This window comes from Triticum aestivum, chromosome 1A (assembly GCF_018294505.1).
Source record: "Triticum aestivum cultivar Chinese Spring chromosome 1A, IWGSC CS RefSeq v2.1, whole genome shotgun sequence".
NCBI lineage: Eukaryota > Viridiplantae > Streptophyta > Magnoliopsida > Poales > Poaceae > Triticum > Triticum aestivum.
Genome location: NC_057794.1, coordinates 519,153,830 through 519,177,230, shown reverse-complemented (window position 1 = coordinate 519,177,230; position 23,401 = coordinate 519,153,830). Strand labels below are relative to the sequence as shown.

Here is a 23,401-nt window from a genome sequence, read left to right as displayed (position 1 = left end):
TTGTCTAGCCTCTAGTGGTGTTATGTGAACGTCGACTACATAACACTTCACCATTATTTGGGCCTAGAGGAAGGCATTGGGAAGTAATAAGTAGATGATGGGTTGCTAGAGTGACAGAAGCTTAAACCCTAGTTTATGCGTTGCTTCGTAAGGGGCTGATTTGGATCCATATGTTTCATGTTATGGTTAGGTTTACCTTAATACTTTTGTTGTAGTTGCGGGTGCTTGCAATAGAGGTTAATCATAAGTGGGATGCTTGTTCAAGTAAGAACAGCACCCAAGCACCGGTCCACCCATGATACGTCTCCAACGTATCTACTTTTCCAAACACTTTTGCCCTTGTTTTGGACTCTAACTTGTATGATTTGAATGGAACTAACCCGGACTGACGCTGTTTTTAGCAGAATTGCCATGATGTTGTTTTATGTGCAGGAAACAAAAGTTCTCGGAATGACCTGAAACTCCACGGGATATCTTACAATAAATAATAAAAAATCATCGCCAAAAGATGAAGACCAGGGGGCCCACACCCTTCTCACGAGGGTGGGGGGTGTGCCCCCCTACCTCGTGGGCCCCCTCGAGACCCCCCGACTCCAACTCCAACTCTATATAACTACTTTCGGGGAGAAAAAAAGAGGAGAGAAGAAATCATCACGTTTTACGATACGGAGCCGCCGCCAAGCCCTAAAACCTCTCGGGAGGGTTGATCTGGAGTCTGTTCGGGGCTCCGGAGAGGGGGATTCGTCGCCGTCGTCATCATCAACCATCCTCCATCACCAATTTCATGATGCTCACCGCCGTGCGTGAGTAATTCCATCATAGGCTTGCTGGACAGTGATGGGTTGGATGAGATTCACCATGTAATCGAGTTAGTTTTGTTAGGGTTTGATCCCTAGTATCCACTATGTTCTGAGATTGATGTTGCTATGACTTTGCTATGCTTAATGCTTGTCACTAGGGCCCGAGTGCCATGATTTCAGATCTGAACCTATTATGTTTTCATCAATATATGAGAGTTCTAGATCCTATCTTGCAAGTCTATAGTCACCTATTATGTGTTATGATCCGTTAACCCCGAAGTGACAATAATCGGGATACTTACCGGTGATGACCGTAGTTTGAGGAGTTCATGTATTCACTATATGCTAATGCTTTGTTCCGGTTCTCTATTAAAAGGAGGCCTTAATATCCCTTAGTTTCCATTAGGACCCCGCTGCCACGGGAGGGTAGGACAAAAGATGTCACGCAAGTTCTTTTCCATAAGCACGTATGACTATATTCGGAATACATGCCTACATTACATTGACGAATTGGAGCTAGTTCTGTGTCACCCTATGTTATGACTGTTACATGATGAACCGCATCCGGCATAATTATCCATCATTGATCCAATGCCTACGAGCTTTCCATATACTGGTTTACGCTTATTTACTTTCCCATTGATATTGTTACAATCACTACAAAATACCAAAAACACTACTTTGCTTTTGTTACTCTTTTGTTACTGTTACTATCACTATCATATTACTTTGCTACTAAACACTTTGCTGCAGATACTAAGTTTCCAGGTGTGGTTGAATTGACAACTCAGCTGCTAATACTTGAGAATATTCTTTGGCTCCCCTTGTGTCAAATCAATAAATTTGGGTTGAATACTCTACCCTCGAAAGCTGTTGCGATCCCCTATACTTGTGGGTTATCAAGACTAATTTCTGGCGCCGTTGCCGGGGAGCATAGCTCTATTCTTTGAGTCACTTGGGATTTATATCTGTTTATCACTATGAAGAACTTGAGAGATCCAAAAACCAAGATCCATCCCTCAACTACGAGGGGAGGTAAGGAACTGCCATCTAGCTCTGCACTTGATTCACCTTCTGTTATGAGTAAGCTTGCGACACCTACACCTGCTTCTGCTATTCGTTCTGATATGTCGCATGTTATTGATGATGCTACTTCTGCTATGCATGATACTTATGATGAAACTACCTCTATGCCTGATACTACTATGCCACTTAGTGATTTTCTCGAGGAACGACTTGCTACGGCTAGAGAGATTGAAAATATTGAATCTGATTATGAAGATGAAAGTGATGATGAAGAATCACTTGTTATTCCTGAGGGTTATTTATTTGATCAAGATGCTTCTTTAGCTATTTTAGCCTGCAAAGATAGATATGAACTCAAAAGGTTATTAGCTAAATGGAATAAGCAATCTCCAAATGCTAGGATGAGACCTGACCCTGCTTTTGCTACTTCACCTATATGTGTTGCTGATAAGGATTATGAATTCTCTGTTGATCCTAATATAATTACTTTGGTTGAATCCGATCCTTTTCATGGTTATGAATCTAAAACTGTTGTAGCACATCTTACTAAATTAAATGATATAGCCACCCTGTTCACTAATGATGAGAGATCTCGCTACTTTTATATCCTTAAAATATTTCCGTTCTCATTAAAGGGTGATGCTAAGATATGGTTTAATTCTCTTGATCCTGGTTGTGTGCATAGTCCCCGGGATATGATTTACTACTTCTTTGCTAAATATTTCCCTGCGCATAAGAAACAAGCTGCTTTAAAGGAAATATACAACTTTGTGCAAATTAAAGAAGAGAGTCTCCCACAAGCTTGGGGGAGGCTTCTCAAATTACTTAATGCTTTGCCTGATCATCCTCTTAAGAAAGATGAAATACTTGGTATCTTTTATAATGGACTAACCGATGCTTCCAGAGATTACCTGGATAGTTGTGCTAGTTCTCTTTTCAGGGAAAGAACACCGGATGAAGCTGAAATATTATTGAATAATATGTTGTCAAATGAAAATAATTGGGCACCTCTTGAGCCAGCTCCTGAGCCAACTCCTGCTCCAATTAATGATCCTATTCCTAAACCCACTCCGAAGAAGAGAGGTGTTCTATTTTGCAGTCCTGAAGATATGCAAGAGGCAAAGAAATCTATGAAAGAAAAAGGTATTGAAGCTGAAGATGTTAAGAATTTACCTCGTATTGAAGAAATACATGGTCTCAATTTACCGCCTGATGAAGAAATATATGATCTTAATCCTTTATTTATTGAAGAACCTCCAGACCTCCATAACCCGACATAGGTAGTAAAGGTAAATTATCTCTATAGATATGATAAAGCTGAAATCGCTCCTACGAAAATTGCTAGTCAATGCTTGGATGAGTTTGATAATTTTATGTTTAAGCAAGAAGACTTCAATGCTTATTTTGGTAGACAATTAAAACAAGATGCTGATATGATTAAATACTTGGGTGATTATATGGCTAATATTAGAGGTGAACTTAAACTTGTTAGCAAACATGCTTCTATGGTTACCACTCAAGTAGAACAAGTGCTTAAAGCTGAAAAAGAATTGCTCAATGAGATGAATAGTAAAAAAATTGATTATGCTGTTAAACTGGCTACTAGAACTGGTAGAATGACTCAGGAACCTTTGTATCCTGAAGGCCACCCTAAGAGAATTGAGCAAGATTCTCAGAGAAATAAAATTGATGCACCTAGTTCTTCTAAAAAGAAGAAAAAGAAAAATGATAGAACTGTGCAAACTTCTAGCGAACCTATTGCTGAACCACCTGATAATCCAAATGATATATCTATGTCTGATGCTGAAACACAATCTGGTAATGAACATGAACCTAATGAAAATGTTAATAATGATGTTCATAATAATGCTCAACCTAGTAGTGATAATGATGTAGAAATTGAACCTGCTGTTGATCTTGATAACCCACAATCAAAGAATCAACGTTATGATAAGAAAGACTTTGTTGCTAGGAAACGTCGCAAAGAAAGAGAACCTTGGGTTCAGAAACCCATGCCTTTTCCTCCCAAACCATCCAAAAAAAGGATGATGAGGATTTTGAGCGCTTTGCTAAAATGATTAGACCTATATATTTGCGTATGCGATTGACTGATATACTCAAAACAAATCCTTATGCTAAGTACATGAAAGATACTATTACGAATAAAAGAAAGATACCGGAAGCTGAAATTTCCACCATGCTTGCTAATTATACTTTTAAGGGTGGAATACCAAAGAAACTTGGAGATCCAGGAGTACCTACTATACCATGCTCCATTAAAAGAAACTATGTTAAAACTGCTTTATGTGATCTTGGAGCCGGTGTTAGTGTTATGCCTCTCTCTTTATATCGTAGACTTGATTTGAATAAGTTGACACCTACTGAAATATCTTTACAAATGGCTGATAAATCAACTGCTATACCTGTCGGTATTTGTGAGGATGTGCCTGTTGTGGTTGCAAACGTTACTATTTTAACGGACTTTGTTATTCTTGATATTCCTGAGGACGATAGTATGTCTATTATTCTTGGAAGACCTTTTCTTAATACTGCAAGGGCTGTTATTGATTGCAACAAAGGCAATGTCACTTTTCATGTTAATGGTAATGAGCATACGGTACACTTCCGAGGAAACAACCTCAAGTTCATAGTATCAATTTTATCGGAAAAATTCCATCGATTATATTTGGAGGTTTTGGATTTCCTCTTCCTACTGTCAAGAAGAAATATGATATACTTATTATTGGGGATGTGCATATCCCTGTTGAGGTAACCTAGTGTTATTCGAAATTTCTCCGGTTTCATGTTAATCAGAATGGGTTTGTTAACAAGACTTGATCAACCTTGTTAGTGGATTCCTTTTGACGAGCATGAGATGGATGGAACTAGAAGCACAACCTTCTGTACCCTCTCTATACTTTCTGTTATTTAGTTGAAATAAAGTAAAAATAAATAATTTTCTGTCTGTTATCTGATTATCCGTGCAATATAAAAATACCTCGAAAATAAAAGTTCTCCAAATACCCTGAAAATTAAATATGATTTTTATAGAATATTTGAGGATTTATGGAACAAAGAACACACCAGGGGGGCAACCACCTTGCCACGAGGGTGGAGGGCGCGCCCCCTGCCTCGTGGGCCCACGGTGGCGCTCTTCCACTTATTCTTCCAGTCACACACTTCATCTTCCTCCCCCAAACACGAAAAACCAACTCAAACCCGAGTCCAAGCTCGTTTTGCTGCCATTTTCGATCTCCTTGCTCAAAGCACCTCTCACAAAACTGCTTGGAGAGATTGTTCCTTGGTATGTGACTCCTCCATTGGTCCAATTAGTTTTTGTTCTAGTACTTTATTCATTGCAAATTTGTGTTGCTTAGGTGACCCTGTTCTTGAGCTTGCATGTCAAATTTATATGGTCAAAAGTAGTTTTGATGCATGATATAGGCCCTAGGCACTTATAGGAGTAGTTTCTATCAATATTATTGAGTTTGGTTTACTTTTATTTTGAAGTTACTAAAAATTTCAGAATTTTTCAAAAAATGATGAGGAGATTATTGAGGGGCTCATCGAGCCAAAGCTCGAAGGAAAAGGCACCGAAGCCTAAGTATAATTTGCCGCGCACCGCGGAGGTTCGGGCGTGTGAATGGTCTTCTGAGGATTTCTTGAGAGCAGCCGGGATTTATGAAGATTTTCATGAGTTGGCTCATAATGCAGGCCTCACCGCTTTCCTCCACGACCAATGCGATCAGTATCTCTTACTCACAAATACCTTTGTGCAAAACTTTCATTTCCATTCTAGGAACTCGCCATCTACGGTGGAGTTTCATTTATATGATGAGCATAAGGAGATGTCACTTTATGATTTTTGTCGGATTTGTTTAGTCTCTTTTGGGGGCAAGACAAAAGAACCACATCATGATAATGTGGAGGGATTTATTAATACTATCACTGTAGGGGAGACTAGGAAGGTTTCTGATGCACAAATCACTAGCATACATTTTCCTGTCTTACGTTACTTTGCATTATTTGCTAGTCGTTGCTTAATTGGTTGTGAAAACTCTGGAAACCTTAGTATCCCTGATATTATTATTTTTCTCCAAGGTTTATATAGTGATAACACTTTTAGTATGGACGGCATTATTGCTAGACGGTTAAGTATGAACCGTACTAAGGGTTCCATCTTTGGAGGCGTCTATGCCACACACCTAGCTGCACATTTTAACATACCTATTAGGCATGCTGAGAAGGAGGAAAAAGTGCTGCCTCATGTTTATTTAGATCATAAAAGTATGGTGGCGCACGATAATTTGAAGGAGAGGACGAGCTCGCCTACTCACGGTATCGGCAGGCGCACGTTCGTTTGGGGATGCGGGAAGAGCGGCGTATTTGTCGGACGTATTGTTGCGGCCAGTAAAGAAAGGGGAGGGTAGGCAGGGAAAGTGGTCCCACACGTCAGATTGACGTCTGTTAATTATAGAGACGGCATGGAGTCACGCACCGTTTTGTACCGATGAAACGCGTTCCGTACCGATGGAACATGTGTGTTAGCCGAACGGAAGGGAAACGCGAGCCGTTTTGGTGCTAGGGCCGCGGTCGGACTGGTTGTGGGGCCAGCAGCGAGGCCATATATCTATCAAGGGGAGGATAAGGTTGGAGCAGCGAAGACTCGCCCGATCTAGAAACAACCATTCCCCTTTGCGTAGCAAGAACCCTAGCTTTTGTGGGATGGCGAACCAAGGTCAACAAGATCCGGTGGTCCTCCCCATAGTTCCTTGCCCGGACTGTGGGAGGGACGTGGTCATGTATGTCGCACGGCGAGGACAGAGCGCCGGCCAGAGGTTTTACAAATGCCGCAATCACAATGTAAGTCCTTCCACTGATTCTGGACGCCGATGTGTGTAGTTGGTACTGATTTTCATGATACATTTGCAATCTCAGCCTGGGGCAGGTGGTTGTGATTTCTACCGCTGGCAGGAAGCATACGCCGCTCATTTGGGTGTTGTTCTGCCGGCAGCAGAGCCAGGGGATCAAATCCAAGCGGCTGTCGACCAACCTCAGGCGCAGATCAACCAACCTCCAGTTCATCAACCACTACAGAACCACGGACCGAGAGTGGAAGACGTTGCCGCCGTGATGAATCAGGTGGTTGCATCTCTTATGGGCATCGTCGATGGTGCACGCCAGAAGGGGGTGTTTGTGGCGGACGCGGCCTCCATTAACATCGGGATGTCAGTGGCAATCTTCATCATATGTGTTTGTAACCTTGTGCTGCTTGTAGCTGTCATTCTTATGAGGGCACAAGAGTAGGAGATGGGGTTTCGTAGTGGCAGACACCTAGTAGTTTAACTATCATGTAGTAGTGTGGAGTTATGAGATGGAATCTGTGGATCAAGAACTGAAAGTATGATGAAGATCATATTTTGTAATGTCCAAGTATGCGAAATATGAAATATCTAGAAGCTTTGCTTATGCTCATATGAATTTATTTTTCAGATATTAGTCATATTGGTCAGAATGGGCTTCAGTTCACTGCAGGAAAATAAGATGGAAAATGGAGGAAAAAAATGTTAAAACGTTCTTCTGGTAATATAGCTGGAAGCTTTTTAAGACATGACCGAGAGTGGGTGGGATGGATGTGGGATGGGTGCGCTTGTGTGGGGCCAGGGCAGAGGCGGGTGCATCTATTGAAAGTGGTGGATATTAAATTATTACACATCTTATCGACATCTTCCCCAACCACCCACCCACTCCCTCCTCATCCGCCACCCATGCCCATCGTTCTCATTCTCCCACGGCATGCTAGGCGTCTCTGACCGGCGATGCAGATCTCCGGCCGGCCCGAGCAGTAAGGCTCGTTCTTTTTTGGCGGGCGCGAGCTGAGGGGAGCTGGCCGTGTGCGGTGGTCACAGAAGAGACTGCAGAAGAGGTATGTACAAGGCAGTCGATATGTAGTTGTCGGTACAAGTAGTGGATCTGATGGTGGGCCACTACTGCTGATTTGTGGCATGTAGTAGCTGGTATAAGTGATAGATATGATGCGGAGGCGACTCATGCTGATTTTGTGAGATGCGTGTTTGCAGACTAGGGAGAGGATGTACTCGCCTGGAGGTGAAGACGACGGTTTGTATGGGGAACATGGGTGTGAACAAGATGAACCTGTATCGGTTACATCGAGGCTGTCAGTCAAGCAGGTTGTGACAGTGGTGCAATCGTTCGGTGAGTACAAGAGGTGGCTGGTGTCGGAAATAGGATTTGGGGGTATGCTAAAGCTGCCACTGATAGCAAAAATTGATCTGAAATTGAGCTTGTGGGTAATGAGGAAAGTGGAGGTTGTGTCTCGTATGATTGTAATTGATAAGGATCGGAAACTTCTATTCACTCCAGAGGATTTCCACAAGGTATTTGGGGTGCCGTGCGGTAATAGGGATGTGCGTGGGAGGGATGGAGACATCAGCATACGTTCTGTTGAGTTCATCAAGGATATCATTGGGATGAACAGATCTGCTGCTCACAGTCTGAAGGCTGCTGAAATATTTCTATACAGGGACATAAATGAGAGCTCAACCAAAATGGAGGACTGTTTCCAGATTGCGTTTGTTATTTTTGTGTTGGGATATGTGATTGCTCCGTCCATGAAGCATGACTATATGACGATTGATTTTTGGGGTGCAGTTGCAAATCCGGAACTAATAGGCCAATTTAATTGGTGCCAGTATGCGATGGACAAGCTCATGGGTGCAGTCATCAAGCTCAAGCATGATGATGAGGAAAGGGCAATGACTATTAATTTATTCGGATGCCATTTTTTCTTCCAAGTAAGGAAGTTTACCTTTTCTGTAATTAGTTTTTGCAAAGTTGTGTGCTCGACTTCGATTCACTCTGTGTGTGTAATTGTGTTCTCATACTATTCTTGTTGTTTGTCATGGACAAATATTCCTTCTGGATAATATCGATCTGGGTTTGTTCAATATGAAACATGACGTGCTCCCCAGGGTGTAGTGCTTTGATGCAAAAAGACTTCGGGAAATGATCATTATGGCATACTGTGCAAAAAATGGAGCTGTATCATATGTTCCTGCTGCGGTAAGTTAGTTTTTTTTTCATTTGTCACGAGTTTTGCAGATGCATGCAAGAGATGATGAGGATGATACCTTATTGTTAATTTCTCTCCTGCTGGTGTTGTGGTACAGCTGAGGCCGGCTGATGATGTATGTTATAAGCGTGTGTTACATGTGAGTGATGCGGTCGGTGGCGCAGACATTGATGTTCAGAAAGATAATCCATCATGTTCGAGGCCAGTGTTTAATATTGGTGGTGTGAATCCACCATTGAGTGCCATTTCGAATCGTGCAAGCATTAGTAAAACGAGCGTAGAGGGCAGCAAATCGGCACATGTTGTGATGCCTGATCCGCGCTCAGTTGGCCCCATTGAGTTCTCTAGCTACGTTCGGCAGAGTTGTCAAGACGACCCGATATGCATATTGTATTCTTTTTCAACATACTTTTCTGTTCAAAAGATTTTTTTGTTTGTGCATCCTTTTTACATCCTTTTTTTGTGTTCAGTCTCTGCGGGAGTTGAGCTTATTGCTGAATGAGCAGAATGTGAGATGCAGATTGAATGCATCAGAGTTGCGGAACAAGATGCAGGCTGATATGTTCAGCTTTGCCGACAGGCTTGTATCGATTGTCAAGGAGCACTGCAGGTGCTGCGCTAGGCGTGGACTAAAAAGATGCATCACACTTGTTGAACAGGGTGCGGCCAGTGAAGGTAATGCAATTTTCCAGTCTTCTTTTGGTGCGGAAGAGGCAGTATCCAGCATGCGCGAGGGCGCCATAATACACAAAACTAATGCTCTCGCGGGATGGTGTAACCTTTGTTGTGCAGGTGTGCCAGGCATGTTTAAGACGCCTATGCGTCACGTCGGACGCCAGCTTGACTTATCCGATGATGATGGTAAGTTATCTCTTGCAAACCAATGTGGTGCAGTAAAACAGAGCTAGATTGTCTTGTCTTTGTGCACTTTTTTTCGTTCATGGAGTATGATGAGCTGACAATGCCATGTCATTTGTATGTTTTGTGTGCTACAGACGGGGGTCGTAACTATGAACCAAGGGAGAAGTCTCCTCGCGGCTCGATTCGTATTGGATGTCATGGTGCGCAAGGTTAGCTTTTGAAACAATTTTCTTATGTGCCCCTTTAGAATCGATGTACTCAATGAAGTGTAACACAAGCCAATTTTACGGTTTGTACAGATTCCATAGGGTGTGTGGGGATGCAAGAGGATGGAGATGCAAATGTTATATACAACAATTCGGTTGCGGTGCAAAATGTTGCAAGTGTTGACAATGGAATCGCCGATAGATTGACAGTGTACGCACAAACTGTGGCGGACATGGTGCGATGCATGTATTGTAGTTGTGCATAGTTGTGCAGATTCCATAGATTGACAGTGTACGCACAAATTGTAGTTGTGCACGTCAAGTCAGTACAGAATCAGTTTGTGGGTGCTCGCCATGACATCACAGCGTGTCGAATGGTTCGATACACAAAACATATCGCTTTTTATCAAAAATGATTTTGGGTTGTGTTTTTGCATAAATTGTTGTGTAATTCACCAAATTAGGATTCACATGGAACAAAATTCATCCCGAATAATATAATGCTTGTAGTTCTTTGCGTTAGTCATGCTGGACCAGGGGTGCTCGGCATACATGTGGGACATGCTACGGAAGGATATTCATGTGTTGGATCTGATGTGTGCCCAAGTTGTAGGGGGACATCAACGCCGAATGATGCATGAGGAAGCTGTGTCGCAGATGCACAATGCGTTGTTTTCATGTTTAACTGAATTCTTCGCAAAGTGGCATTGTACGTCAGATAGATGGAAACGGAGGTTTCCCAGAATAACGGAAGACATTTTCACAAGGTTAGTCCCTAGCAGTGTGTTATCAATGTTGCTTTTTTTTACTACTTACACGCAAGGCTTAGAGGAATGTGTGTGAATGTATGTTCTCAGGGAAGAGTCTAGTTTGTGTGCCATTCATGCGATCCGTCAGTATGACGGAGTAAAACTCAAGTGGCCCCTAAACAAGGTACGTCGGGATAGGTCATATTGTTCCATTTTTCCCCAGTAGGCACCTTTCTCCGTGTTCATATACGTAGCTAGATATACACACTCTAGTTTGTTTTCATGTTATATACGTTTGTGTGTGTGCACATCCGTAGAAAAATCTTGATTCGTTTAGGCAAATAGTCGCATACGAGACATTCCGGTACTGTGATGAGGCTGGATGCTTTGCTGCGGATCATATACTCCGGGCTGCCCTTGAGGATGAAGAAAGTTGAAATGAGGTTCAACAACAACTCGTGTAATGGTGGCTGGGGCAGTGTTCGTCAAAGTGTAGCAATTACATTCCAGTATGGTTTTTTTCATGGATCTATGTGAATTGACTGTAAGGGGAATGATGCACTAGATGTTTGCGAATCCTTTTTATTTGTTTGCTTGTGTATTCGCTGTTTTTTTCATGTTGTGTGCTTGTGAGAATGTAGAATTTTAGGAAAAGTTGGAAGTATCATCTTGGAGTGTGCCTTTTTATGAAGAGATCTTTTTTTGAGAGATGTCGGCGGTGGCAGGCAGCTGGGGACAGGGTTTTTGTTTTGATGGTCAGAACGATTGTATGGTCAGTCAAACTAAATTAAGTTTTGAATTATGGACTGCACATTTTTTAGGAGGGGAAATATGCGTTAAATGTGACATGAATTTGTTAAAAAAAGATTAAAATGAACCCCCATTATTTTATAAGATATTTCACGCAGGAATTTATTTTTCGAGAAGCTTGGATTTAAGAATTTATTTTTTGAAAGTTTAGGCGCCATGTACGCAATTAACACCTAAGTATGATTCTTCAAAGTTTTTTATCATTTATTAAAACATCTTTTTCAAATTTAATACATTTTATAGTTTATTGCCTTGTAGCTTTTTAAGCATGGGTATCCATAGTTCCTTTCGGTGAGGCATATGGCTAAGGATGAGAGATCATTCGAAATGCATAAATATGGCATCCACATTTTTCTTTTGTTCATGAAGGAGATCATTGTGCATGCGTATCCCCCGTTTGATAATTACATATGTTTATTTAATAAGATATCGCTGTGGTGTGGATGTGCTTTCAAGTATGTTTTAAGTTTTGTAATCGCACATAGTTGAATGAAACATTTTCGGGGCGACGTGTTAGTTGTAAGGGGTTGTGAGTAGCGGCGAAGTTACCAAGGGATTTAAATAGTTTCAAGCTCACTTTAAAAAAAATTGGAGAACAAAATTAATAGTAATTGAAGCAAAGATATGAATGGTGTTTTTTGATTTTCTGATGATATTGTTAATGACAGGGACCCAATTGGGTCATTTTGTGTGTGCCACAGATACTGTATTGTTTGCATTTTTCTAAAAGTACAGAGTCGAACTAGGCACAATCTTCATGGAGACACAACAAGAGAAGTGCAAGATGGTTAAGTCTACATTTTTAGTTCATCCATAAGTCTGTTATAGGGGCTGTCACAGGAATGACAGTGGAGCAGACATACATAGGGGGGGTGATCCAGGCACTGCCAATGAAATGCAGGCAAGGATCTTAAGTTTTTACACACATAGGTGTAATATAAATAAGTTTGCTACATAGAGGTGGGGGGAGGTTATCTATGCGCCGGTAGTGGACCGCAGGCAAGGATCTTTAGTTTTTGCACACACTAGTTTTAACAGAAATAAGTCTGCTAAAGAAATAAGTCTTGAGCACCCTCCGTCACTGGAATGGCAGAGGAGCACCGATGCACGACTAATAACGAGGTTTGCATACTTGCATATGTAGGGGGAGGTGCAAAGTTTCGCACATATGATTATGGTCTTCAAGACGACGCACAATCTACCTGGCACACGAGTTTGTGAAAGTTCACTCGATGATCTGCTCGTACATGATGTTGGGGTAGTCACCATGGTTGCCCTTGAGGGTCAGAACTTCATAGGCCATCTCCTTCCGAAGGTATGATATCAGGTCCTGCTTATATCATGTTAGATACAGAGGTATATATTTTTTGGATATATGTTTTAGGGGGGGGGGGGATTCAACTTACCGTTGTAACCGGGGTCTTCAGCATGATACCGGTGTGCTCCCGAATGTAGTGAAGTTCATAGAATCCAGTCTCATCATTGCAATGGCACAAATTATGAATAGGCCAATTGTGTATGATTATGTCCACTGTGTTTAGTGCGACTTTATCTGTTAGTTCGATAAGAATTGATACAATGAGTTTGGAAGACGATGTATACCTGTCACTGCAGCTTCTATGCATTCCATACTTGTAACGATATGTCCATGGGAAAGTAGCGAAATGCCAGTCTGGATACCACTCATAAAGGCACTGGCACAGGGAATGTAAAATGAGATGCTTCATTTGGGCGTGTTTCTTGACCATCCTTCTGGGTCCCGTGGAAGTCTCCATTGGATCCATAACAATCTTTGATTTGTTGCCAAAGTCAACCTCATATACGCACCAGCCATTCTCAACTATTAGTGGAATTTGTATCTGCCCAAATATTGGACAGAGAGTTAGAAGGGAAGCAGTGTTTTTTAGCAAAGTCGAATATGTCTGGTAGGCATGGACAGAAACTAGTAAGGGGAGAGCATACCTTCTTGCACTCACAGACATTGAAGTGTAGTTTACTCTGGTCAAACATTGGAGCAAGCCTTGCCCAGTTTGGTTTGTCCCGGTTGAACTGGAATTCATCCTGTTTTTGTTTTTTCAGAAGTTATATCAGAGGCAGTGATGGAAGAGGTTTGTATTGGAAATAGAACGCTAGTATAGTTGAGCCATGTTTCAGTTTAGGTTATGTATCCAGGGCACAAGAGTATTAGCAAGATTTTCATTATATAAGGTGGGGTCTTTTGTACATACCGTGAAACCTGGGTCCAGTATCCAGCGCCAACGGGGCATGCCACCAGGGTAGAGTTTGTCATCCTTTGAAGTGTACACACGGACAACTGATGCCATTCCATTCATCTTTAGTCCGTGTCCAGAGCCGAAGTTCTTCAACATAGTTTTTCCGGTCATCTCCAGCAAGTAGGGCACACGGTGTGAAAACCACTTCCTGTTCACAGTGGACAGTAGCATTAGTTTTTTTGTTGGACTTGTTATGTGAAATAGAGAGTAACCAAATACAAGTTGTTAGTTGCTTTACAAAATACCTCTTATGGTCATACTCGCTGTCGTTTTCTAGCTGGTAGTAGAAAGTGCATACATTTGTAGCACATGGCTGGTTTATAACTGCCCTCTTGAAAGTTGGTTCAACAGAGTCATGTTCAAATTTTTGGGTTACGGGGGCTGCAACGACCGTTCTCACGGGAACCCAGTTGCTCGGACCAGCTGGTAGGAAAACAAGGTAGCAAAGCCAGTGCGTCAGTGAGTATTTTCTTAAGGCAGTATCAAGTATTAGAGTAGGTATTTTCATTGCTGAGCAAAAACTTTCTTTTGACTTACGGCCAGTGGGAGCTGACATTGGTTCACCAATATTTGCTGTAATGTGATGATTGTCGGGAGTTATGTTGACTCCAGTGTTGGAAGTTGGGATTCCAAGTGAACCTGCATAATTAGGATCAGTCTCAAAGACATTGAAAGGTGACACGAATGTACTTTTTGCTATATGAGGAACATTAGGGTTCATACTGATATGTTGACATTGGTTTTAAAAAGTGGGGAAATTATACTTATGTGCAGAGTTGTCTGATGCACGCCGACAGCCGTCTGGAGTCATGTAGACATGAGTAGGTATAAGCTGATCTCCAGTTTGCACATTTGCTTCTCCAACGGAAGCTGAAGGTATAGTTTCACAGTTTTAGGATGAATTGTCGAAACAAAGTCATATCACGATATCATCTCATATGTATAAGATGGGTCATTTCTTAAGACATACCGGCTGCAAGCAACAAGTCCAGACCGGTAGATGTGACCATGATGTCGGGGTTTGGAGTAACATCCCACATGGGCGCAGCAGTGGCATCACCCTCTCTTGGCGCTGCACTCAGAAAGTAAATGGCAATTTTTTTTACACCACCATGGCAACTTGTATTTTGTCGGAACAATCGACAGAACCAAGATATTACCTAGGTTTGTAGCAACGGGACTTGTTCCAAGATGGAAAGGGTCAGAGTTGAAGGTGCCGGTGGTTGTTTGCGCAAGCACATTAGCACTCGTGTCACCTTTTGTTGTCAGAATGGCAAAACTTAGTTAGCATAGTGTTTCAGGTGTTTCAATTAATAGTGTGTCATTTTTTTGAGGTACTGATGCTCTCATGTTGTAAGCGCTCACCTTGATTAGGTTTCTTTGATGGCGGGGCAGAGTTGCAGAGTGCTCCAACTGAAAGATCCCTTGGTCGCCGTCTCGTGTACTGGACTATATCCTTCGTCACTTTAGGTATACAGATGTCCCCGTTGGCTGCATTTTATGGAATATGTCAGGACATACATTAGTTTGATATACTCAACGAGTAAGAAAACATGTTGTTATTTATTTATGCGGAGATATGTGCAGACCTGAAGTTTGATTGTTTTCTTGAGTTGAGCCGGCAGGGGCAGAGATGAGTGTTAGATTGGAATATATAGATGATTTCCTTATGAAGCATTCACCTCATGTTGCAACTGGGTGTGACGTTGTTGTTTTTGTCCAATAAAGCCTTTTTGTAACTGTTCGCACACGCTGTTTTTTTGGCCAACTAATTGGATTTGCATTTTTCACCAGGTAACTACGGGTACGGGAATGGTATGGCGTTGGAGGACACGTCAATCGCCCACGATCACCTGTCAGACCACAGCAGCAGTACATTTGAGAGGTAATGCTATGTGTATCAGCTGAAAATGTTATGGGGATTTATCCACACACCTGGACGTTCATCGGGGGTGACATCATCGTCCAAGTTGAGTGCACGGGGTGCCTCTGGGCAGACTGCTTGTGTAATGATCGCGTGATCTTCAGGGAACCCAGGAGCACGCAGCTTTGGTGATGGTGTTGCAAACGGTTCTACTTGTGGATGCCCTGTTATTCAACGATTATGTATGTATGAGTTGAAGGCAGGAACAGTATGATGTTGTTTCAATGTCTGAACAATGTCTTGCAATCATAGGAAGTATATGCACACCTGAAAGATGCATTAGCGAGTCCGCACAGACCATGTTTACGCGTGCTTCATCCACTTCGTCTGATGCAAATGTGGTTGTATAGCAGGAAAGGCAGTTTTTTTGTTATTGAAAAGGAGAACCATTTTTTTTGCCTAAACAATGTTTGATTTGAACAAATTAGATGACACTTTTGTTTTTTACCTGTAGTATGATGCTGTTGGCAGTCAACGTTTGATGCATTTGAATGCTGACCTAGATCGGATAGCTGCTTATGCTTCTGCTTTTTATGAATTGCTTTTGGTGAGGGGCCTGCGCATGACGTGTGCCATAGAAAGAATTCATCAATCTTTTTTTAAGTTAAAGTGCATGAAAATCATAGCAGAAATTCAGGTTCAGCAAGAATCTGTACTGGAGAGCTCACATTTGAATGTAGCGGGAGGTACACGAGTAGTCTCAAGTGCAGCAAGTTGGCTGAGAACATGCATAGATGAATGAGTTGCATCTGCTGCTGCTAGCATCATCATGAAACGACGGACGAGAGGTGCAGTGCATTGCTCAAGGTTGTCAAATATGTGCAGAATAACAGAATTGCAGGTAGCCATATGTTCGTCAGTCAGTGGTGCTCCAGGTGTTGCTTGGTTCAGAGCTAAGTACAGAACTGCTTGCTTTACGGTGGAGCCAACTTCAGTTTCAATAAATTGGCGCACGGCAGTGTTAACAACAGCTGATGCATACGTGGATCCTAAGCACATTGCCGGATGCAATGTTAAGCCAGACATTGTGAGTGACCCCTCGGGTTTTGTCTGCACAAGACAATCACTATATGTGTTAACAAAGATAGGACAAGATGGATGCTAGTATGAAATTTCTGTTTTGGAGGTTCCTGCACCTTGAAATGATGATCTTCGCTTCTAGACAACCGGGACAACATCACTAGTTTGTCCGTGGTGTAAGCAGATATCCTGGGCCACAACATGTCCTTGACGTTTGCTTCCCCGAAGTCCATCCATTCCAAGAACACCTGCACATGCAGCCGAAAAGGGGACAGTTACTGGGAGAAGAACAGGACAAGTACAGTTACCATCCTTTTTCATCATATCTATGCATGACCGAGATCGCCTTTTCATCCTTTTTCATCATATCTCGAACTTTCTGCGCCGCTTCCATGAGCTTGTCAAGTAAGTACTCGGCCCAATCATACTTGTGTATGCTGGATGGATCTACCACGCATCTCATCAACCTCGTCAGGGACCTTCGGCACGGTGTTCTTTGGGGCTATCATGGTAGCAGAGACAAGCAGAGCATAAGCTACATTCGCAGCATCAACTTCATGTGGGACCTTGGTGCGCGGGTTCGTGCTTGTCAGCACTCCCAATAGCTGTTTTACTTCGATATAACCCCTGGTAGTGCGCTCTAGGCCAAGGAGATCTTGGCATCTTTGCAGTAGGCGCACACGCTCTTTTTTCTCCAGCTTCACTCTGCTGATGGCCACACCACCGGATCTCAGGCCTGTGATCCGTTCTATGGCAGCTGCATCTATAGATCTAACCTGCATGTCTAGGAATGTCATTGTTCTTTCCACCGGATCTATGCGCTTGATCAAAGACCAGTACATCTTCTTGTCACCACCGCCGGAGGCTCGAGTGGTTAGCAGGCTAGCCAAACCGCTTGGCTTCAACAGTGGATAGCAGATCGACGACACACTGGTGACAGCCACGCTGCTGAACCCACATCGGACGGAAGGAATGGACTCGTCGTCCGATCCTTGGAGACCAGTGTCCTTGGCTGCCCCGGGCCGCCTCTTCTGCTTTCGCTTTCGCCGGCTGCGAGATGAGTCAAGAGCCGCCTCGGTCGGACCGCCATCTCCATCTTGAGGCATTGCGCAGCCTCAAACGCCGGCAGAAAGGGTCGGCCAGAAAGGGTCGGCCACGGTGTCCGAATATGTCGTGTCCTGCATGCGTCGTCCATACTCAATACGGTCGCCTATTAAGGATTGGAGGGAGTTGTTGGGTGCGTGGCAGCTAGCGAATCAGTTCACCGTGTTCATCTGCCTGCACGTGGCGGGGGACGCGGCACACTAGTTTGCAGTACGCCGTGTGCCAGATGGATACGTCGCTCTCTCCAGGAAGCAAGTTACACATGTCCGCCTGAACACAGGGTGAGCACAAATGGCTAGAGGACAAAAGCCAGCCTTCCAACAAGTGTTTCACATCATGGGCACAGTCTGGGAATAAATCTAGTACCGCAGTTGGTCGACCCTTCCCGAGACTGTAGCAACTCCATGTGGAGGCGAATATGGTCGGACCACCTTTCAGCAGTCGCACGAGGCACATGCATGGATCCAAAAATGGTGAAATCAACTTAACTAGGCACGTGTCCAAGACAAACTGGTGGGATCGGAGGAGATCCATGTCGTAATTATGTCGGAAGGACAGAAATATCCAGCCGCAAGTAGCCATTAAGTAGCTTCTAATTACTGTCACATTTTTTTATCTTTTTTCTATAGACTCGAGACAGGCGCCTAGAGGCGGCTCGTATTGAATATATCTGGGTGTGTGTCAGGAAAGAAAGATTTATTATCCGTCTCTACCAATTAGCGATATAAATGACCGAAACAACCGTGCAGTTCCAATCTTTTTTTTCATTTCTATACTATTAGCATAGTCAACAATCAATATAATATGCGACCAACATGGTTCTTCATAATAAAATACAGAGGGCTTTTAACAAAGATGACGACGCACTACAGCTACTACACACCGATCCAGTAGATCTCATGAAGATATTAACTAAATATTTATTACATCAACCGGCTCCGGCAACACGGCTAGTACATGCAAATGATCTTTATTACATCAACCGGCTCCGGCAACAGAGCTACTACATGGCTCTGCATCAACTTCCGAGCTAGATCGGTTAGAATGGAGCGGAAGCTCCAATCCATCGGGCACAGCCACAGAGCCTGCGCCAGAGGAGCTATGGATGGTGGAGCTGCCGCCGAAGTTGTCAGACGACATGTTTTCTTCCCTTGATATGAGTTTTCTTCTCTTATAGCCTTTGCTATCATCGCCGGTGTGGTGAGGGAGACAGGAGGGTGCGATGCCCAGCACCAGAGGGACTGCGGCTTTATAACCACACAGTCACAGTTGAGTGCTAGCTTCCCGCCTATGGCCTTCATTTGATTTTTGAACGCCCCTGAGAACAGTGATTTCTCGCGCCCATGGGAGAGCCACGAGATATTCGGTGGTGACACTTGTAGCGGTGCATGCCTACGGAAGCTACGTGGCCTGGGTTTGCTATTGATTGCAGGTGGGGTCGAATGGACATGTCCTACGCGAGATTGAATTTGGGTTTGCTCTGTTTTTTGTATGTGTTTGCAGATACGTAGCTGAGTTAGATGAGTTAAAGGATTGTATTAGCATTTTTTGGCACCATTTTAAGAATGAGTGGGGAGGCAGGCGCGCACATATGTGGATTTGAACCTTAAAATACATTGAAGACCGGAGGTCACCATAGTTGAACAACAGTCGGAAAAAAGCTATAGCACGGTCTTACAGATGGTGCTACGAAAACTTTCAGCACACAAGAAAAAACATTACCCTAAAACACACAGAAGGATCTATCCAGCTAAGCAAAGCCCAGCATTTTCTACAACATGAAGCACAACTTTTGGATTGTTGCATGTGTTCTTTCGATGACCGCCTACTCCACAGTTGGTGCACTTAGCTTCCTTCCTTTGCTTTGGAGGCATGTCGCCTCGTTGTGGGCAAGTTGTACTCTTGTGCCCTGGTTCTCGGCATATGCTACAAAACCTGGTTCGTTTGCTTGTTCCGCACCCGCCTTCAGCATCCACTTTCTTACTATTCTTAGGCTTTTTGTTTTTTGCTCCCCGATCATCGTATGGAGGTTTGTCCCTACTGTTGGTAGGTCGACCAGGCTTGCGCTTGTGCACAGGAGCTGTTAGTCCCAACAAATTGCCAATACCACTGCCTTCTGCATCACTTCCATATCCACAGCCATGTCCTTTCAGAGTAGCTTGATCTTTTGGTGCTGCTTTAATTTCCTTCACTTTGTCTTCTAGGCCAAGCCCATCTCGAATGGCAGCTATAGGTGACAGCTCTTGCATTGCTGCCTTCAACAAATCCATGGCCTTATCGTATGCTTTTGTGTTTGCATCACCAAGCCTTACAACCTCCATAGCGTGCATGTAGAGGTTGGGGTGCCTGAAAGTTATTGAATTCGCTGATATCCGATCCTTCTGTAGATGTGCTAGATGTTCTGGAAGCACATCTCTTGCATCTTTTGTCCACCTCTTCAGTATGAGCTTTGCGGGGATCTCAGTAAAACCCATGAACTCAAGTACCTGTCCATTAAGATACATAAGTCATGTGGAAATCAATCTCTTTGGCATGTCTACATAAGTAGTTTTGTATATTTCTGAATAATTTTTTTACCTTAAGAGCATGACAGCACAGGATACCCATATGTTCAAAATTACCACATTCACAGGACACATGTGCACCTGCATCAATTACGTGGACGACATGCACAACCCGACACCATTTCTCATATCTTTCTGGATGATACCGATGTACTAAGTATTTTACTTTATTCTCAACTTCCTCCACCCTGTATTGGCCACCTTCGTAGAGGATGTCACCAAACTTTTCGAACATAGCTCTCGTGTAAACAGTGCTGGCATGCTGTTCCAGAGGTTTGTTCAGCCTCATGACTGGAGCTGTCTGATAACAAAAAAATTCAGGGATTTATATTATTAATACCAGAATGAAACAATTTAACTGTAACATGGAAGATTCAGAACTTACTATTTTTGTTCGTCGTTCCTCATAGTTTTTGACTGCTTCACGGTCAAACAGTAGTTTCATGTATTGGCGGGCGAATAAGTGCATAGGACAGCTCGCTGGGACATATGCTTTCAGCATGTGATTTGCACTCTCACTTCTCTGCGTGCTTGTCATCTTCGCACAAAATTTGCCTTTGAAATAAGGTTTTGCCCACTTGGCCCTAACCTCGTATAGATTAATGAGATAGTTGTTCTTCTGGAGCCCATACGTGTCTATTACCATCTTCCATGCATTTTCAAATTCGTCTTCTGTCAGCATGTGATGAACTATTTTATGGAAATCTGCTCTAAAGTTGCTATGCTTAGTGTAGTATCGACCAAAAGTTTCCTTTGCCTTCTTAAGCATGTGCCATTTGCACCAACGGTGTGTGCAACTTGGCAGTACATTCTTTATTGCGATCTCCATAGATCTGCACTGATCTGTGTACATATGTAAAAAGGAATTTTTTATCAGAAACATGAGTGTTGGAATTTTTTATCATGAAATTCTATAATGACGCATTTATTTTTGTAGGTTTTCTGACACAAGTTAAAAGGAGTACCTGTCAGCATAGTTTGAGGCAGCTATGAATTCAGTGAACACCCACTCAAATGTCTCTATTGTCTCATCACGTATCAGGACTCCTCCGAAAATAACACTCTGAAAGTGGTTGTTGACACCAACAAAAAGGCCGAATGGCATGTCATACAGATTTGTCCGATATGTTGTATCAAATGTTATTGCATCGCCAAAATAATGGTACTGCATTCGACTGGCGCCTGTGGACCACAACAAGTTCCTGATTCGGCTGTCATCATCTAGTTGCACCCTGTAGTATAAGCCCGAATCCTTAGCCCCTAGCTCCGCAAAAACTTCCATTGTTTTCCTAACATTGTCATCAGCTTGGTCCCTACTAATCTCTCCACACAGCCCTCTGAGTGCTCTTTTGCTGAACGGCACATTACTCACGGAGCCAAAGAAACTACCAATTATGTTGTATACCTTTCCTATGCTTATGTTGTTCTCTCGCAACTGTCTGATGAGATCTCGAGTGTAAATGTCGATATGCTTGTGAGATGGCCAGTAAATCTTTTCACCACACTAATCTACAAGTGAGTGGTTGTGAGATGGTCTGTGCTCACTAATGTACCAGCCATTGTCGTTGCTTCTCAGTAATCTGATCATTGCTGGACATTCACACCGGCATGACCGAGTATTAGACTTTTTTGGCTTGCCCTGCAAGAGACAAAACATGAGCCAGTCAACCAGTTCATCAGCTGATCAATCATAGCTATTTTTGCTACTTCTTTTTACATCAAGATATCTACGTACCGAACAGCCGCAGACTATTTCCTGCATGCACTTTGTTCTTTCTACATTTAACCTGCTCTTGCCATATCTTATGCTGAATCCTATTTCCCAGGAATAAAGATTATAGAAGTCGTATGCCTCTCCCAGCGAATCAAAACTGTCTCCAACCTCGGGCACAACCACAATATCAGTTTTCTTCTCAGCATATCCTCTGATTGTTTTCTCAAGAGCACAAACTCTTCCAGGACATGGCGGGCGTTCTGTTGGAGCCCGGCCAACACGGACCCTGTACGGAATTTCAATATCATTCAGATGACGAGCTCAAGCATATTAATCGCCACACATGGGCAGAACCCGCACGCAGCATATTACACCACGCACTAACTCCAGATAGCAGTGTCTTTGTATATGAGTTAAAGGATGACCTCTTCGTCCAGCCGGGAGCTTCAGGGTCAGGTTCCCCTGTCGACTTTTGTGACTCTATCGCCGACACGCTCATGCTCGGGCAAACGCCATTGAAATCGAGTTGCACCATTGGTAGGTGCTCTCCAACCCCACCAATACTGGATCCGCCTGCTTGTTCAAGCAGATCCGGAACATCCACAGAATTAGGAGGCAAATCGGCGCCGCCGAGCGGGGGGACGGGAAACCTATGTCACCAAAATCGGCAGTTTCAGTAAGACCATGAGGTGCTTGATGTCGATAGACACTTCATCTAGACGAGAGAAGAAAACATCCGTACCTATCAACCGGATCTGATAGAAACTCCAGCCCGGGTCCGGTCGCCACCACATACGCCATGAACAGTTCCTCGTCGCCGCTCAGACGAGAGCAAATGCAAAGAACAATCCAACCCCCAACCAGACAACCCAGTATGTGGACCCGTCATATTTGGTAGGCGCTTTTACTCCGATCCTAATTCCGGACGAAAGAGATCCTGACAGGCGGACCAGTGTGGACGAACTTTTTTCCCCGTGCCATCTCGCCACTCAGGTCATGGTACAGCCATTTTCCATCATTATGTACCTATGGTACATGACCGGAATTTCTGGTGACAGTCCCGTCAGTTCAATCGTTAGCGTGCGTGTCCCCACACCATAGCGCACTGTTGCTTCCGTATTATAAGGTCATGTATTTACGTTCAATGCACGATCTGACACCAACTGGACTTGTGACATTCGTCTAGATTCTGAGACCAGGCAAGCCCGTGCACTACAACGCCACACTCTGGTGGCGCATGATTTTATTGTTAAGAAT

The 23,401-nt window shown here is 43.3% G+C and overlaps 3 protein-coding genes across 37 annotated transcripts; 2 read left to right on the top strand and 1 right to left on the bottom strand.

Moving 5' to 3' along the window:
* The first annotated feature begins 6,447 nt into the window (after positions 1 to 6,447).
* LOC123062282 (uncharacterized) lies at positions 6,448 to 7,322 on the top strand. Its single transcript, XM_044485738.1, has 2 exons — positions 6,448 to 6,689; positions 6,765 to 7,322. Exons 1-2 carry the CDS (start codon positions 6,552 to 6,554, stop codon positions 7,131 to 7,133), a joined length of 507 nt encoding a protein of 168 aa, XP_044341673.1. The 5' UTR covers positions 6,448 to 6,551; the 3' UTR covers positions 7,134 to 7,322.
* Positions 7,323 to 7,452: 130 nt separating this feature from the next.
* LOC123062126 (uncharacterized) lies at positions 7,453 to 16,146 on the top strand. Of its 34 annotated transcripts, none has more exons than XM_044485578.1 (12): positions 7,453 to 7,752; positions 7,907 to 8,641; positions 9,390 to 9,594; positions 9,712 to 9,780; positions 9,915 to 9,989; positions 10,080 to 10,753; positions 10,844 to 10,919; positions 12,690 to 12,860; positions 14,170 to 14,257; positions 14,362 to 14,493; positions 14,593 to 15,288; positions 15,613 to 16,146. In XM_044485578.1, the coding sequence occupies exons 2-6, from the start codon at positions 7,919 to 7,921 to the stop codon at positions 10,250 to 10,252; spliced, it is 1,245 nt and encodes a 414-aa protein (XP_044341513.1). In that variant the 5' UTR covers positions 7,453 to 7,752; positions 7,907 to 7,918; the 3' UTR covers positions 10,253 to 10,753; positions 10,844 to 10,919; positions 12,690 to 12,860; positions 14,170 to 14,257; positions 14,362 to 14,493; positions 14,593 to 15,288; positions 15,613 to 16,146. The 34 variants fall into 34 exon arrangements, with proteins under 34 accessions (XP_044341513.1, XP_044341593.1, XP_044341624.1 ...); XM_044485658.1 differs by having other exon boundaries at positions 12,690 to 14,257; positions 14,593 to 14,694; positions 15,214 to 15,288; XM_044485689.1 differs by lacking the exons at positions 14,170 to 14,257; positions 14,362 to 14,493 and having other exon boundaries at positions 15,214 to 15,288; positions 15,613 to 15,703; positions 15,847 to 16,146.
* A 3,314-nt stretch (positions 16,147 to 19,460) lies between these two features.
* On the bottom strand, positions 19,461 to 23,071 carry LOC123062112 (protein FAR1-RELATED SEQUENCE 5). Of its 2 annotated transcripts, none has more exons than XM_044485469.1 (7): positions 22,887 to 23,071; positions 22,570 to 22,794; positions 22,166 to 22,430; positions 21,396 to 22,069; positions 20,816 to 21,273; positions 20,444 to 20,731; positions 19,461 to 20,352 (listed from the first exon to the last, which is right to left on the bottom strand). In XM_044485469.1, exons 1-4 carry the CDS (start codon positions 22,943 to 22,945, stop codon positions 21,935 to 21,937), a joined length of 684 nt encoding a protein of 227 aa, XP_044341404.1. In that variant the 5' UTR covers positions 22,946 to 23,071; the 3' UTR covers positions 19,461 to 20,352; positions 20,444 to 20,731; positions 20,816 to 21,273; positions 21,396 to 21,934. The 2 variants fall into 2 exon arrangements, with proteins under 2 accessions (XP_044341404.1, XP_044341397.1); XM_044485462.1 differs by having other exon boundaries at positions 22,887 to 23,041.
* Positions 23,072 to 23,401: the final 330 nt, after the last annotated feature.